We start from the raw sequence: 16,125 nt of genomic DNA on the forward strand, positions 1-16,125 counted from the left end.
TTTTAACTTCTTTTTAACCGACTTCCAAAAAAGGAGGAAGTTCTCAATTCGACTGTATTTTTTTTTTTTTTTTTTTTTTTAATGTATCAGAAATCAGAACTTTTGACCGTGTGGACCGATTTCGACAAATGTTTTTTTAATCGAAAGGTGGTGTGTGCCAATTGGTCCCATTTAAATTTATTTGAGATCTAACAACTACTTTTCGAGTTATATCTAATAATGCGTTTTTACTTGACGCTTTTTTCGTCGACCTACGTTGTATTATTATAATAAAAAAGGAGTGTGATTTAGACCACAAATCGAAGTAAAACTTCTTTACCTCACCTGATCACACTTTTCGTAACGCTCTCGTCACGCATTCACCAGCTTACCTAAATCAAGCGTGCGTAAAGAAGTTTTACTTCAAAAACTTACTTATTACTTAATTTCCTAAGTATTTAAACACAAACAACAAACTCGATGGTTTTCTAGTAATAATAGATTTTTCGATTTTACACATATTACTCCTATTACTTTGCAGCTGAACGGAAGCCAGCGGAGCGCTCACGCATGACGTTTTATATTTAAGAAAATTATTCTATTGCGACGAGACGGCACGGCAGACGGTTTTTGTGTGGGTTTTATTTCAATCCTGGATTTCAAACACTCTATGTGTTTGAAATCCAGGTAAACATGACACAGAAACGACAAAAATACACAGAAATATGCTTAAGGCTTTTAGATTTTCTTGAGAAATATTCTTGAACTTAATTCGTGTCAATATAAATTTATATTAATTAAAATAACGTAAATAAGGAATTTATAAGAAAGCTAGTCAATGTTTAGTTAATTACGTTTGTCATTATATATTTTGTGTTTCTAAAATTAATATAATTATTTTGTTTATTTTTATTATAGAACAGGACTATCTAATAACAACACTTACCCAGAGGTATTATTCAATCCATAACAATCATTAATCCCGGCCAACACGCCGACAACCCCTGCCACTACTGCTACGCATCCCGCCCAAAGTCCCGCCCCGACCCTCGACAGCGAGGCTCCCTTGACCACGGCCAAGGCGCCCGCACCCACCAGCAGTGCACCCAGCACCACCTGCGCCAGCCCCAGGAACACAACCACCCGCCGTGGCCCGTCCTCATCACTACCCGCCTCCACACTCTTCGAACTGACACTTTTACAACTTTTCTTCTTCGGCAACTTCTGCGGCGTCTTGCATATCAGCTGCTCGGTCGAGTCCTCGGATTTCAAGCTAGACACTGTCGGGAAGTTCCCCGTCACCACTGTGACGTTTTCCGTCGAAGACTTTTCCAATTCGTCAGTCATGATCGCGTCGGTCTCATCACGTCGTGCGCGTGCGGTCGGAGCGCGCGTCGAGTACTGACTGCACTCACACGCGCCGGTCCGGTGAAAGTGGTGGTTCCGATGTCGCGATTTGGCATTTGTTTTTATTAATTATGTGTAAGAAAATAATAAAACACAGCCTTTTGACCATCGCCGGATTAGCTTCCACGGAATATATTTACCATATTCTTTTTATTTAACGTAAAGCGGTTTAAAGTAAATAATTTTAGATGTTTCATTTTCACTTGTTATCTTACATTTTTTTTTTTTTTTTGTTTAGATACTTTAACTTATTTATCATAACGAATGCCACACTATTATTTATTATTGCATACCTTTTGCGATAAAATTAAAATTCTATAGATTATTATTTATTTACAAATCCACTCTACCCAAACAACTATCGAAATGAAATAATCTTGACCAACATTGACGTGACGGTGACAGCGCACGTGTCTGCCCGCGCAGGTGAAAGCGTCCGAGCCGCGGAAACGAAGCTATCTCCGGCAGTCCGCCTCTCTTCCTATCCTCGACCACGACACATCGCAACACTATGTTACATAATAATTGTGAATTGCAACTGCGATTTTTTATAACTATTTTTATAGCCATTGAAATTGACTTTTACATAATGCTGATATGAGATACGGCGTGATCTTTAATCACTTTCTAAGATGTGTTTTATGAGTTTTAATATTTGTTTGAATGTCAATTAGCGCCATCTATTTGTCGTGTTTCGTTTGTTATGCGATATCTTTGTACACTGCAATGTGCAAACTAAATTATTTTTTCTTTTTAATTTAATGTATGAAGGAACTACGATAAAACGATTATTTTTTTTATAAGCCAAAAAAAATATCGGAATATTATTTGTCAGGTTAGTATTTTTGGAAATTATATTTATAGTCACTTCAACGAAACCCTGTCAATATAATACGTAAATTAATAATTAACTTAAGGTTTCATATAGGCAATTAAGAAAAAGCAAATTATTTAAATCAATAAAATTACAGACTCTTGGACACGTTTCCCATCAGTTAACACTTTACGTTAACACGTTCATTACCATTAAGTCATAACATGATATATTATAGCCTATAGCTCTCGTTAACAAACATTGTGATCGGTTTTGAAGATGAAATTAAAGAATAAACTTTTCTGCTTAATTTAAGAAGAGGAAACTAAATCGTCAAATCTAATATTAGGTTTATTTTAAAGTTTTATTATTATTATTATATTTTTTGTATAACTAGGTCGGCAAACAAGCGTACGGCTCACCTGGTGGTAAGCGATTACCGTAGCTTATAGACGCCTGCAACACCAGAAGCATCGCAAGCGCGTTGCCGACCACAGGAACACAACACCGCGTGAAAGCAAAATTATTCAGCTGTGATTCTTCTTACGTCTATAGTAGATAAAGTATTATTAAAATTCAGCATATTATGCTTCAAAAATTATCATATTCTATTTGATTTTCTCTATTACGTAAACTTTCTAACAACAATTTTAAATTAAACTCATACGAGTACATATGTAAATATTGAATTAAACGAGCGTGCTTTAGACCACACGGCTGAAGTAAAACTTACGAAACGTAACTCTGTCTCTCTCTTTTTATCTTCACTAACTTATATCTTCCTCTCAACTTCCGTTCGCCTCGCCCGATCACACTTTTCGTAATGCTCTCGTCAAGCATTCACCAGCGTACTCCCCAAGTCAAGTGTATATATTTCTATAGTTTAATAATTGTCAACCTTTTTTATTTTCATTTTTTTTCCAAATTTTGTATTTATAATCCTTGTTTTATTATTGTGTTGTCATCTTTGTATACAGATAGTATTATTTATGTTTTCGCTATCAGAACACAAAGTCTGATTTTGTAACAATAAACTAATTTTTGGGGAAGACACTGTGGCCTGTAACAGCTTTTTGAGCTAGCACGGGTCGCAGGGCTTCTTGATAATGTAAACTGCATAATTTGAGCAAAATAAAAACTATTTTATTTATTTATTTTATATAAGTTTTAAACGCTTCAGCCTGTAATATCCCACTACTGGGCATAGGCCTCTTTCCCCCATGTAGGAGAAGGATCAGAGCTTAATCCACCACGCTGCTCCAATGCGGGTTGGGGGATATATTCCCTACTATGAGTAACGATCGCTATCAGGTGTATATGATAACAACTGGGACCGACGGCTTAACGTGCTCTCCGAGGCACGGTGGGGAGACCCACAAGGACTGCACAAACACCCAGATCACGGCAACACCTGTATGGCCAATACGAATGTTTGTCATGTGCGGGGATCGAACCCGCAACCGCCAGCGCAACAGATACAATCCATGGCTGTAACCGTTGCGCCAACGCGGTATCTAGTTTTAAATATTAACAATAATTAAAGATAATTTATCAACAATTTGCTAAAGAGTAACTCTTGAGTTTATCGCCAGTTCATCTCGGCACCATCTACATTAAAACGTGATCAATAAACTTTTATACAATCTTATATATAAAATTCTCGTGTCACAATGTTAGTTACCATACTTTCCAAAACGGCTGGACCGATTTTCATGAAATTTTGTGCACTAATCGGGTATGTCTGAGAATCGACCCACATCTATTTTTCATACCCCGAAATTATAAGAGGGGGATTAAGGGGGTTAATAATATATGTACTTAAATAACATCATCATCATTTGGCCTATTTCAGTCCACTGCTGGACATAGGCCTCCACAAGTTCGCGCCAAAAATGCGTGAACTCATGTGTGTTGCCCATAGTCACCACGCTGGTTAGGCGGGTTGGTGACCGATAACATAATACACTTGAATTATACTTTATTTGAGTTAAACCACATGTCTATATTAATTTAAATAATGTCTTCGAGTCAAACATGCGATAGACATCTCGTTCCGGTGCTAACGGTCGGATACCGGAAGTGGTAACTTGAGACGAGGGTAACCTTCCTAGAGGGACACCTGCTTTACATAAACACAAGAAAAAAGTATCAATGTGTCTTTAATATCTGCTTGACTGACTGTAAACGTATTTTTTTTTAATTTGACTTTAGATAAAGAACTAGAATCATATTGTATGGGTACAACTAAAAGTCATTACGCAAAGAACTGAACTATGGGCTAATCACTGGAACGGATTTTTAAAAATTCGTTCACCAGTAAAATCGACATTATTCTTATTATAAATGCAGTCTTAATGTGATCGTGCAGTAAGTTAAAAAAAAAAAGTGTGGTGTCATGAGACACCAGATAGGAACAAAGTTCATTATTATAAAATAATAATTTCAAGTTCTATTCGAGGTATAAAGGAAATGGTTATTCGGGTATACATTTTTTAAATTGTTTTTGTTATCTATAAAAATAAATAAAAAACTACTTAGACGTAGACTATACATTAGACAAATACATAAGAATCTTACGCTATTATTTACCGTTACGGACGTTTTTTGCCGGCTAGGGTACTCCTCCGCAACTAATATAATCCCATAAAGAACCTCGTTCCAAAAAAGTGTAAAACAATAATGTAAAAAATTGAATAAGAGTTTTTAATCGACCTTCTCGCAACTTCGATAGACTTATTGTTACATGGAGCTTGTTTACTGCTTGATGAATTTCACAGAAAAACCGTTAACACCTTGTATATTAAGTGAGAGAGCTGGAATACATAGTTACAATACAAACCATGTTTCTTTCCTTTTTCCTAATATTATTCAACTTATCTTGTTCTCGTTCGTGTACAAGTAACTCAACTGTGACCACAGTTCTTACACATCTGGCCACTATGTATGAATTTGTACTAAACAACCTGCTAGTTGGCAGCTGTAGTTAGAAATAAAGTGAAGGAAGATTTATTATTTACATCGGAATAGTAATCATTACATCATCATCGTTACAGCCTATACAGTCCACTGCTGGACATAGGCCTCCACAAGTTTACGCCAAAAATAACGTGAACTCATGTGTTTTGCCCATAGCCACCACGCTGGGCGGGCGGGTTGGTGGTGGCGGAATAGTAAAATTAAGATTAATAAAAAAAAATAACGAAATATAACATCAGATCACAGATACATAATACTGCGCTAAATTGTTGTGTTCCTGTGATGAGTAACGTTATTGAACCTGGGAAAGGTTGGGGATATAGTCGGCAATACGCTGTCAATGTTCCCGGTGTAGCTGGCGTACATAAGCTACGGTGTCCGCTTACTATCAGGCAGATCGTTCACTTGTTTACCACATTTGTATTAATAAAAAAATATAACTGTACAATATGTAAAAGTGTCTGAACGCAATTGAATAATAAACTTCAATTTACATATAAAAACTCTAAACAAACTGTTCATATTACGGTAAATATATCTTTTTATATATATATATATTTTTTTGTGTGCGTGTGTATGTCACTGAACTCTTCCTAGACGGCTGGACCGATTTTGATGAAAATTTTTGTGTGAGTTCAAGGGGATTCGAGGATGGTTTAGATTCACAATTTGGTCCACTAGAAAATGTTAATTTAACTAATTTTTCATTTATAATTTGTTGTTAATTTTAGAATGTTTTACATTGGATCCGGTAGACTGCGCTACCATCGCAGCATCACATAATAAATATTATTCTATTTTAATTTCAGTTAGTCCCGACAGTTGGTGCTGCGATCAAATTGAGAAAAATATTTGAAATTTTGTGTTATGGCTAAACAACGTTTGCGGGGTCAGCTAGTGTTATATAAAATAATAAATACATTATTTTACTAAGACGCTCCTATCATGTGAGGTTATATGCACGAACTTTATTTAATTACACGATTCAGCCTGCAACATCCCACTGCTGGGCAGAGGCCTCCTTATCCATGTAGGAGAAAAATCAGAGCTAAATCCACCGCACTGCTCCACTGCGGGTTGACGGCTATATTATACGGATCCCTACTATGAGTAGCGATCTCACTTGCTTTTTTAAATACATTTTTATTTATATGTACGTGTATTTTGTATAATTATTAGTTTGTTTATAACTCCACCGCCGCCCGATCTTGACATTGGTTTTATCCTTTCTATTCTTACTTGCCTGGAAAAAATGGCTTAATAGCCACAAGTTTGTCCATAAAGATAGATGTATACTACACAATTTGTAACTATCTTTAAACTATGTTTAATGTATATTATGTAGCTGTAGTACACAATAAAAATAAATAATTTAATGATTGTAGAAGTTACATAATGATATAATGATGGCATGTATGAATAAATCATAGTAAACATATCATATAACGCTCCGTAGCGGTCGCCGGTTACGTCTGGTTACATGTCACTCCTTACTGGGGGTGAAACTGACACATCGCCCGCTGCTTTACATACAGTGAAAGTGATCTGTTGCTCAACTATGATCTTCCGTCTAGTTCGTTTGAGACAGTAAGTCCCGGAGGACTTTAGTGTTATATACATTAGACATACATTTAGAAATTTTTAAATTTTTATTTTTTTTACAAAAATATATTTTTATTTTTGGATATTCTTTCAAGCATATCAGAATTATTCCGATTTATGATGAAATTTATGACAAGTTTTTGGACGAGAATAGTGTTTAGTTAAAAAAAAAAACATACTCGGTATATTCGAATTTCGAAACGTTTTTTTTTTTCAACTGTATCGAGTGTATCACTAATTTCGAACAATTAATTCAACAACATTTTCATTTTAAAGGCACTTCGCAGTAAAAATAAATATATAAGTATATTTACTAAATGTCGAAACAAATCAAATACAAAAATTATGTAAGACATTACATTTCTAAAACTATCTATGATATTCATATTAGTCAACCGGAAAAAGAGAAAATAAAAGGGTAAGAAAAGTAGAACGAAACACTAAGTACTAGAAATCAAAATATACGAGTACAATGCACTTTTATATAATATGTATATTGTGTAATATGTATAGAAACATATAGAAAAGGCGTTCAAAAACTTTATAGCCTAACATATATAGGAACAATTAAAAAACCTAATAATTGACAATAATTTTAAAACTAAAAATAATACTGAACAATGTACTACAAATTAAATACTTGTCAAATTTCTTAAATCATATTCCACAGCTATATTATTTATGGTCATATAAAGTATGTTAATTTTTATTCGTCATTCAAAAGGCCAAGACTACGTTTTATATAATCTGCAGCTTTTTCAGCTATCATTACGACAGGAGCATTTGTGTTACCGCGAACTACTTTAGGCATAATACTAGCGTCAGCTACTCTCAGCCCAGTGATACCCTTTACCCTTAATTCTGAATCCACCACGGTTCCCATACCGGCCGTACCGACAGCATGCCAGGCTGACATCGCTGTAGCAAGCGCTGTACATTCCAATCTCTCTCGATCAGACAAATCATTACATTCGTCAATATCAAATTCTATAACGAAAGCATTTTTTGAACTGAAATAATTCGTATCAGCTACAGACCAAGCAAATTCTATCGCATCAGGATAGTTATCTAAGTCGCTCACATCATCGAAGGTTCCCGAGTAAATAAGAGGTGGGTCGAGAGGATCGAGAGACTGCAAAAGAACTTTTCCCCTAGATTTTGGCTTAAGATTAACAACTGCTAGGTTTATGATCTCGTAATCCTTATTTAGAGCATCAATTTTTTCACAAATATTCTTTTTGAAGCCTAATAGTTCCACGCATGGTGTAAAGAAATCATTGTTAACGGGTATACATGAGGGGTAAATAGCAAAATCGGGTACATTTGTAGTATCCTTATTGAACGATAAGTAAGCTCCCATATCAGAAGACCTAGCTAGAGATCCGCTTCCGTCGTAAAGATATTTGATAGTTTCCAGGTGAGAATCTTTTTCGCTCGTTTGGCATGTACCATTTTCCGCTGCTAAGTATGTTAACACCATGATATGATCATGAAGGTTTTCACCGACCGGTAAATCTTTAACAACGCTTATACCCATATCACCTAAATGTTCCTTTGGGCCTATTCCTGATAGCAGCAACAGTTTAGCAGTATTAAATGTGCCTGCCGTTACGACAACTTCCTTCTCAGCAAAAAAGTGAAATTCGTCATCGTCAAATAAAACTTTAACACCATAAGCTGTATCGTTTTCAAGTAGTATTTTAGTAACGTGTGCATCTTTTAAAACGTGTAAATTATTTTTCTCTGACGCTTTATTGAGCATAGCAGTCAGAGAACTATGTCTCTTACCATCTTTTATTGTATGAGAAAATCTACCCACGCCGATTTTGGATGGATTTGTCATGTCTTTCACAATATCAAGACCAAGCTCCTCGAAAGCTTCGAGTAATTTATCTGAAGTGAAAGTGGAATCATTCGAGCCGTACACTTCAATTTCTCCATCAAAACCATGAAAATATGACAGTTCAGGATCAATTGTAATCCTTTCATCAGTTAAGCGTTCAGTTTTTTTGAAATACGACAATACGTTGCTCCAAAGCCAATCGTCTCCGACCATGGAAGCCCATTCGTCGTAGTCGGCGGGGAAACCCCGAGCGTATATCATGTCGTTGATGGAGCCGCTGCCTCCTAACATCTTGCCACGTGGTTGGCTCTGACTACCATCTCGCAGGGCCTGGCTCGAATATTTATCATCTGTAGTGGTGAAATTCCAATCATAATAAGTTCCTTTCATGGAGTTTTTTAATGCAGGTACCTAAAAAAATAACAAAATACTTATATATACGATCTTTTTACACAATTGAAAGGTAAAAAGAGTTAGAAGAACTTAAATAGTCTTTCTGTGAAAAATTTATTTAGTTCAACAATTCGAACAAGTTTACACTTACGATGCTATCTTGCGGTGGATCGCCGCCAGCTTCCAACAGCAGGATCTGTAATGGTAGCTCAGACAGCCTCGCTGCAAGCGTCGCCCCCGCCGTGCCAGCACCCACCACAATGATGTCGAAATGGGACCCGTCTAATAAAATTTATTAGCGTAAAATATAAAATGAGAAGAGAGGAAATTTTAGAACTAGCTAAATTAACATCCATCATAGCATTATTCTTAACTGAGATGTGCCCGCGGTTTTATCCACGTTAATTTAAGAATAAAGAGATACTAAATATTATTAGCCTATAATTTTCCTCGATAAATGGGCTACCTAACACTGAAATAATTTTTCCAAACCGGATCAGTAGTTCCTGAGATTAGCTCGTTCAAACAAACAAACAAACTCTTCAGATTTATAATATTAGTATAGATGTTGTAAAAGTACAACAAATTTTAAAATATGTTATATATATCGGAGAGAGTTATTAACTCAGACCGAAAAGGAAGTTTGGCGTGGCGTCCTGGAGCAGGCGACGCTATCGGGACTAAACCGAAGATTATGGCATTTACGACGTAGTTGCTAGATTATCAGACTATTCGCCCACATGATGTTTGACTAACCCGGTGGCGCAGTTTGTAGTGGCCCTGTTTTCTGTTCCGCGGGTTACGGGTTCGATTCCCGCCTGAATCTGGGTTAATTTATATATTTATATATGTATTATTTCTATGTATATTTATGAAAAAAAAAATTTAGTCAACAACTGTTACCTGTAACACAAGCATTAAGTTGCTTAACATAGGAACAAACGACCGTGTGTGTATGTTATAAAAAAATGATGTATGACGATAGTCAGAATAACGCTGTCCTCGACATCTATATGGAAAGTCATTGTTAAAATCAGCCTAAGCGACAAGGGAAAGACTTAAGCGTATAGCGCCTGTACAAATCAATTCATCTATTTATTGTAATGTTGATATTGCGAATAACATATTTCAAGGCATGTGTGTCTTATTTGTGTACATTTAACTCATATGTTGTCGTCTAAACATGTCGTCTAAACATGTTGTCATAAACATACTTTTGACATCAGCTTGTGGTGGCCAGGACTCTTGAAGGAGGCACTGAGAGGCCGCGAAGAACTGCAGCGCCGCGGTGAACCTAGCGCCCGCCACTCCTGCAGCCGCGCAGTTGAGTTCAACCATTGCTGAAATACTGTTAAAGAATCAAAGCCTGATTCAACAGTTACCGTTAACGCTATTACACAGATGACAGTATCCAACGGATTGAAGTTTATGACATGTTTTTGGACTAAAGCTTATTTACGCACGCTTAACTTAAAGAGTGAGCTGGTGAATGCGTGGCGAGAGTGTTACGAAAAGTGTGATCAGGCGAAGCAATGTTGAGAGGGAGATAATAAGTTAGTGATGATAGAAAGAGAAAGAGTTACGTTTTGTAAGTTTTACTTCAGTTGTGTGGTCTAAAGCAAACTCTTTTTTTTCTTTTACATCATCGAGTTCCACTATATTATGGTAAATTTTATCCAAAACTACCGAAACCGGTCTTTAGTCAAGTGAGTTTCGGGGCTCCAAAAAAATTAAATTCCTATAACAATTCTAATAAAAAATTCTCGTGTCGCGGTGTTTGTAATTAAACTCCTCTGAAACAGCTTGACCGACTCTCATGAAATTCTATGTGCATATCGGGTAGGTCTGAGAATCGAACAACATATATTTTTCATACCCCTAAGTTGTAGAGGGGGGGATTAAGGGGGTTAATAAAATATATGGCAAAACAACGTTTGCGGGGTCAGCTAGTAAAATATAATAGCAAAGATCAATAAATTCTCTCATCATTTTATCAGGCTTCTAAAGCACTTTTAAATCGTAATTTTGCAAATAATAATAATTACTATCCACTACCGATTCGGAGTGTTAAATAATATTAAGTTATTATACATTATGTTCATATTCAACTTATCTTTATCTGTAATAAAATTTAAAAAAGTATGACATTTTTTTTTTTCTTTTGATAATAGTAACTTCTGCAACGATAAAATTGCTATTTAAATACGAAAAATATAGAAAACCCTATTTTTCATAGAAAAAGCAAACTACAATATAAAATAACCTTGGTTCATTGTACCTATGTAAATATAAGGAAAACGAATGTTACAGCATTTTGTAACATAGTAACAAAATAAATGCCTAGTCCACTTATTGTAATAGAAAAAATTGTGTTTGCTCGCAAACAAAAAAAAAACGACTTCAATTACATCGACAAGTAATAAAACGTAAATAGACGAAAAAATAGCCCAGTCAATACGCTTTATCAAAGATTACTCAGAAAGTAGTTATCAGATCTCGATCAAATTTTAATGGGATTACAAAACAAGCATCGGCTTTCGATTAATGAAAATCGGTATACCAAGGAAAAAGTTATACAGTATAATACAACGTAGGTCGATGAAAAAATAGTCAAGTAAATACGCATTATTAGACATAACTCGAAAAGCACTTATAAGAGTTCAATTAAATTTAAATGGAACCACGTGTCACGCACAAGGTTTCTATTAAAAAAATCATCGAAATCAGGCCAACCAATCAAAAGTTCTGAGGTGAAATACAAAAAAAAAAAACACTCGATTTAAGAACTTCCTTCTTTTTTGGAAATCGGTTAAAAACGAGAATAAAATAACACACACATGATTACAAAGATCGTTGAGTTATAATTGAGTAGAGTTTATTAAGTCAGATAATTAAATATATATCAATAAAGATCTTTAAAAAATATATCAGTGGTGAAATTACATACCAACTTACACATTCATTAATCCTATACCTACTATTAATAAAACTTACATTTTTAGCTATGCACACATAGGTCACACAACCTAAAACACTAATCGAACTATTTTAAATTACCGTCAAATAATAAAAAGTATGAATTTTTGCGTTCTGGACCCTCAGAGTACAAAAAAATAACGTTATGAAACGTACTGAATCTCTCGTTCCGTAATCGTGAACCGTCATTCCGACAAAAAAAAAGTATGTTAATGTGGCCGTTATATCGACGAATAATAAATATAAAATTAAGAATTAAATGAGGTCGCTTTAAATACCGTAACACAAGAAATGACGCATTTTGTTTTTGTTTTTTTACGATACCTAAAAATATTTTTTGAATCTGAATTCCCATAAATATTTCGAAATCAAAATTAGCCAAATCGGTCCAGCCATTATCGAGTTTCAACGAGACAAACGAACAGCAATTGATTTTTATGTATATAGATACAAATTATATTTTAGTACAGAACCCTTTGAGTGCGAATACGATTCAAACTTGGCACTCTTTAAATATTTGACTATTCACAAATAATTATATTACTATAAAAAATAAAAAATATTGAAACTGAAAATACGCAAAAATTACTTACGTAATAGATTCTCTGTCTTCAAGTCGTCAGATAAAACTGAGAAAAAAATATATAATATTTTTTTCTTAACAATGTAATATGCGAACAGTTTATCTATTGCGCCTGAGTTCGCATCCGATAACTTCAACGATATTTATAGGAAAATCTGCAACATACGTCACTAATATAGGTTTTCAACATATCACGGGTCGTTGAACTCGACAAGGCTAATGAGGATTATTTAAGTGTGTAATCTTTAAGGGAATTTTTCAAGTGTTGTTTTCTTAGATATTCGAGTGTGTACATGTATGTAAATCAAGCATTTTAACTTCATAATTATATAATCAACTAGCTGCCCGGAAAGACTTCGTTCTGGCAAAAGTTAATAGTAACTTTTTATTTTTTTTTTTTTTTGTATTAAAACCTTCCGTGGGCCTTAAGGAACAAAAAATCAATAAATTAGCCAAATTGGTCGAGCCATTCTCGAGTTATGCGCTTAGCAACAATTATTTTTATTTATATAGATTTTTATAGCGACACTCGGATCACTTTTTTGTTTTTCTGTTTTGTTCAATAAACAATTTTTTTTATATAGTACAAATGTGTTTACTTTCTTTTATTATCAGGCTTATAAGCAAACGTATGGTCCAGCTGGAAAGAAGAACTTTCCATAGGGCACTATGGAATGGGGGGGCACTGTGTCTATGGGCACTTGACCCCTCTTTTCCCGTGGGTGTCGTAAGAGGCGACTAAGGGATAACACAGTTCCGCTACTACCTCGGAACTTAAAAGCCGACCGATGGCGGGATAACCATCCAACTACTGGCTTTGAAATGCACATGCCGAAGACAGGCAGCAGCGTCTTAATAATTATATTTATAGAATGCCTAAATATAGATTATTAAAAATATATATAAATATATATTCCCTATAAATTCTTACCCCGAGAAAAATAAATGAAATTAAAGTAAATGTCATTTGGATGAAACGCTGCTCCGGTTCAAAACTAATGTCCACATCTTCATGCATAATAAGACGCAAGACTTAATTTCTTTAATCAACGCAGCCCTTAAAAATTCTGCATTACTTTACATTTTCAGTGATTTCTAAAATAAATAGGACATTGGAAAAATAGTTTAAAAACATAACTACCCTATGTACGTACGAGTATTAACATAGTAATAAGCTAAAGTAGGAACTGATTGAAGAGATCGCTCTGGTTTAATGGTGCGTGTGCTGTGTTGGTGGCGCCTAAGCACTGACACGGTCGCGGGTTTGATTCTCATTTGGAGTGTTGAGAGTTGTTGTTAGTCCTTGTGGGTCTCCCCACCGTGCCTCGGAGAGCAAGTTAAGCTGTCGATCCCGGTTATTATCATGTACACCTGATAGCAAATTGTTACTCATAGTGAGGAATATATCCGCCAAGCCGCATTAGAGCAGCGTGGTGAATTAAGGATTAGAGATCCTTTTTCTACGTGGAGAAAGTGGCCTATGCCCAGTAGTGGGATATTACAGACTGAAGCGCGTTAAAACCGGTATTTATTGAGATATCACCCACATAGTTTATTGCACCTAAAAAAAATATACAGAAAATTACACACAAAGTTGATGGCAAAAGTGGGCTTATCTCTAGAAGAGATCTCTTCCAGTCAACCAATGCTCATGAGAGAGAGTGCCATACAGCGACAGGGGACACAGTGCCAGAAATAGCAACGTTATAGCTAAATAACTGTTATATATTACATATTTACAAGTATAAATACATACACACATACATACATACCATATATATGTTTATTTATTTATTTCATACATACAAGTTTACAGAGCTTTGCTCCAGACACAAGTAAATAACACACATAAGTAAGACACAAGTAAAAAAAAGACACAAGAAAGTCAATCAAAATAAAACACCGCAAAAACACAGGTATGACAAACGAAGAAAATAATGATAAATGTAGAATTAGAAATATGCAATCTTATCAAAATACATTGATTAAAATTTACAATGCCAATAAAAATACATTACTCTCATTGGATAATATTAAAAGAAATAAATATCAATAATTTGGTTAAGAAATTCATATGTAGAAATTACAATGACAACAATGTCAAAATACAATATCTAGTCAAAATTCAGAATTCTGTTTATAAAAATACATTAGTCAGTATATTAGATCTCAAAACAAAACAAAAAAAACACACACGTACGAGTCCATACATACAAATACACAACATAATAGATAGATAATTATATACTTACATATTCACTAAGTAGATGATTGTAAATTGACTTGAGACATAAAGTATATGCACACAGAAGATATTCACGTAATGTCGTGAGTAATTATTATAATTTAACTATAATAAACATATAAATAGTACATCGTCAATGGAAATATGTTCTAGTAAATAACAATCGTTAAGATTACTAGTTCCTCAAAGAATAAGGTGAGTAACCGATTGTCGATCTATCGAATCAACTGCTGATAAATAATATTCAAATGCCACTAACATTGAAGGACACGACACTGATATTACCCTACTATTGTACTATACGATATTGATGGGTTATCAAACCACTTGACAAATGCTAAAAATAAGATAGGGCATAGTAGGACATATCCTTATCAAAATCTGCACTGTTATCGCTTACCATCAGGTGAGCCGTAGGGTAGACTGGGGACGGTTGAAACAGGGGACGGTTTCGACGGTGAAAGCTTTGTAGATTTAGAGGTCTGCATATCGTGTCTTTCCGGGACGCGATATATATTTTGATGTACCAAAGAAGGAAAAGAGAAAGAAGAAGAAAGAGGCGCGAAAATTGGACTTAGAAGTCTGAAGTCGTCAATATAGGCCAACAGTTTAATAAAATTAATCAAAACCTCAAACTAGGAACGAGAACGAGCTGGTCGAGAATGGAGATGAACCGAACTATCCTAACTGCAGTTCAAGTGCAACAAAATTAAAAATAGCATTTAAAATGAAGAAGACTGATTACTATTGTCAAAGAGATCCTAAATTAATCTTAGAGTATAAATAATCAATAAATAAAGCATATTTTTAACCGACTTCCAAAAAAGGAGGAGGTTCTCAATTCGACTGGATTTTTTTTATGTTTGTTACTTCAGAACTTTTGACTGGGTGGACCGATTTCGACAAAAAAAAATTAATCGAAAGGTGGTGATGTGTGTCATTTGCTCCTATTTAAATTTATTTGAGATTTAACAACTACTTTTCTAGATATAACTATATCTAAAAATGCATTTTTACTTGACGCTATTTTCGTCGACCTACGTTGTATTATACCGCATAACTTTTTACTGGATGTACCTATTTTGATAATTCTTTTTTTGTTGGAAAAGAGATATCCCTAGTTTAATACCATTATACGGAAACCAGGATCTGATGATGGGATCCCAGAGAAATCGAGGGAAACTCTTAAAAATCCACATTACTTTTTACTGGGTGTACCGATTTTGATAATTTTTAATTTAATTGAAAGCTGATAGAAGTCGGTTACAAACTTACAAACATACAAGTGAAGCTAATATAAAGCGTAT

The 16,125-nt window shown here is 34.8% G+C and overlaps 2 protein-coding genes across 2 annotated transcripts in view; both read right to left on the minus strand.

The window, feature by feature from the left end:
- LOC123657028 overlaps nucleotides 1-1,382 on the minus strand; it is a 72,566-nt gene extending 71,184 nt beyond the window's left edge. Inside the window, exon 1 of the mRNA XM_045592629.1 lies at nucleotides 926-1,382. Within this exon, the coding sequence (XP_045448585.1) occupies nucleotides 926-1,326 (401 nt within the window). The 5' untranslated portion in view covers nucleotides 1,327-1,382. The remainder of the gene's footprint in view (nucleotides 1-925) is intronic.
- A 5,583-nt stretch (nucleotides 1,383-6,965) lies between these two features.
- Nucleotides 6,966-10,352, minus strand: LOC123657493 (oxygen-dependent choline dehydrogenase-like). Its single transcript, XM_045593035.1, has 3 exons — nucleotides 10,229-10,352; nucleotides 9,166-9,296; nucleotides 6,966-9,032 (listed from the first exon to the last, which is right to left on the minus strand). Exons 1-3 carry the CDS (start codon nucleotides 10,350-10,352, stop codon nucleotides 7,485-7,487), a joined length of 1,803 nt encoding a protein of 600 aa, XP_045448991.1. The 3' UTR covers nucleotides 6,966-7,484.
- Between the last annotated feature and the right edge of the window lie 5,773 nt (nucleotides 10,353-16,125).

Source organism: Melitaea cinxia, chromosome 10 (assembly GCF_905220565.1).
Source record: "Melitaea cinxia chromosome 10, ilMelCinx1.1, whole genome shotgun sequence".
NCBI classification, from domain to species: domain Eukaryota; kingdom Metazoa; phylum Arthropoda; class Insecta; order Lepidoptera; family Nymphalidae; genus Melitaea; species Melitaea cinxia.

Coding starts and splice junctions, on each gene's coding strand:
- LOC123657493 (XM_045593035.1), bottom strand. CDS start 10,352: ATGGTTGAACTCAACTGCGCGGCTGCAGGAGTGGCGGGCGCTAGGTTC. Junction 9,297..10,228: donor ACCACAAGCTGATGTCAAAA/GTATGTTTATGA, acceptor AAATTTTATTAG/ACGGGTCCCATTTCGACATC. Junction 9,033..9,165: donor ATCCACCGCAAGATAGCATC/GTAAGTGTAAAC, acceptor TTATTTTTTTAG/GTACCTGCATTAAAAAACTC.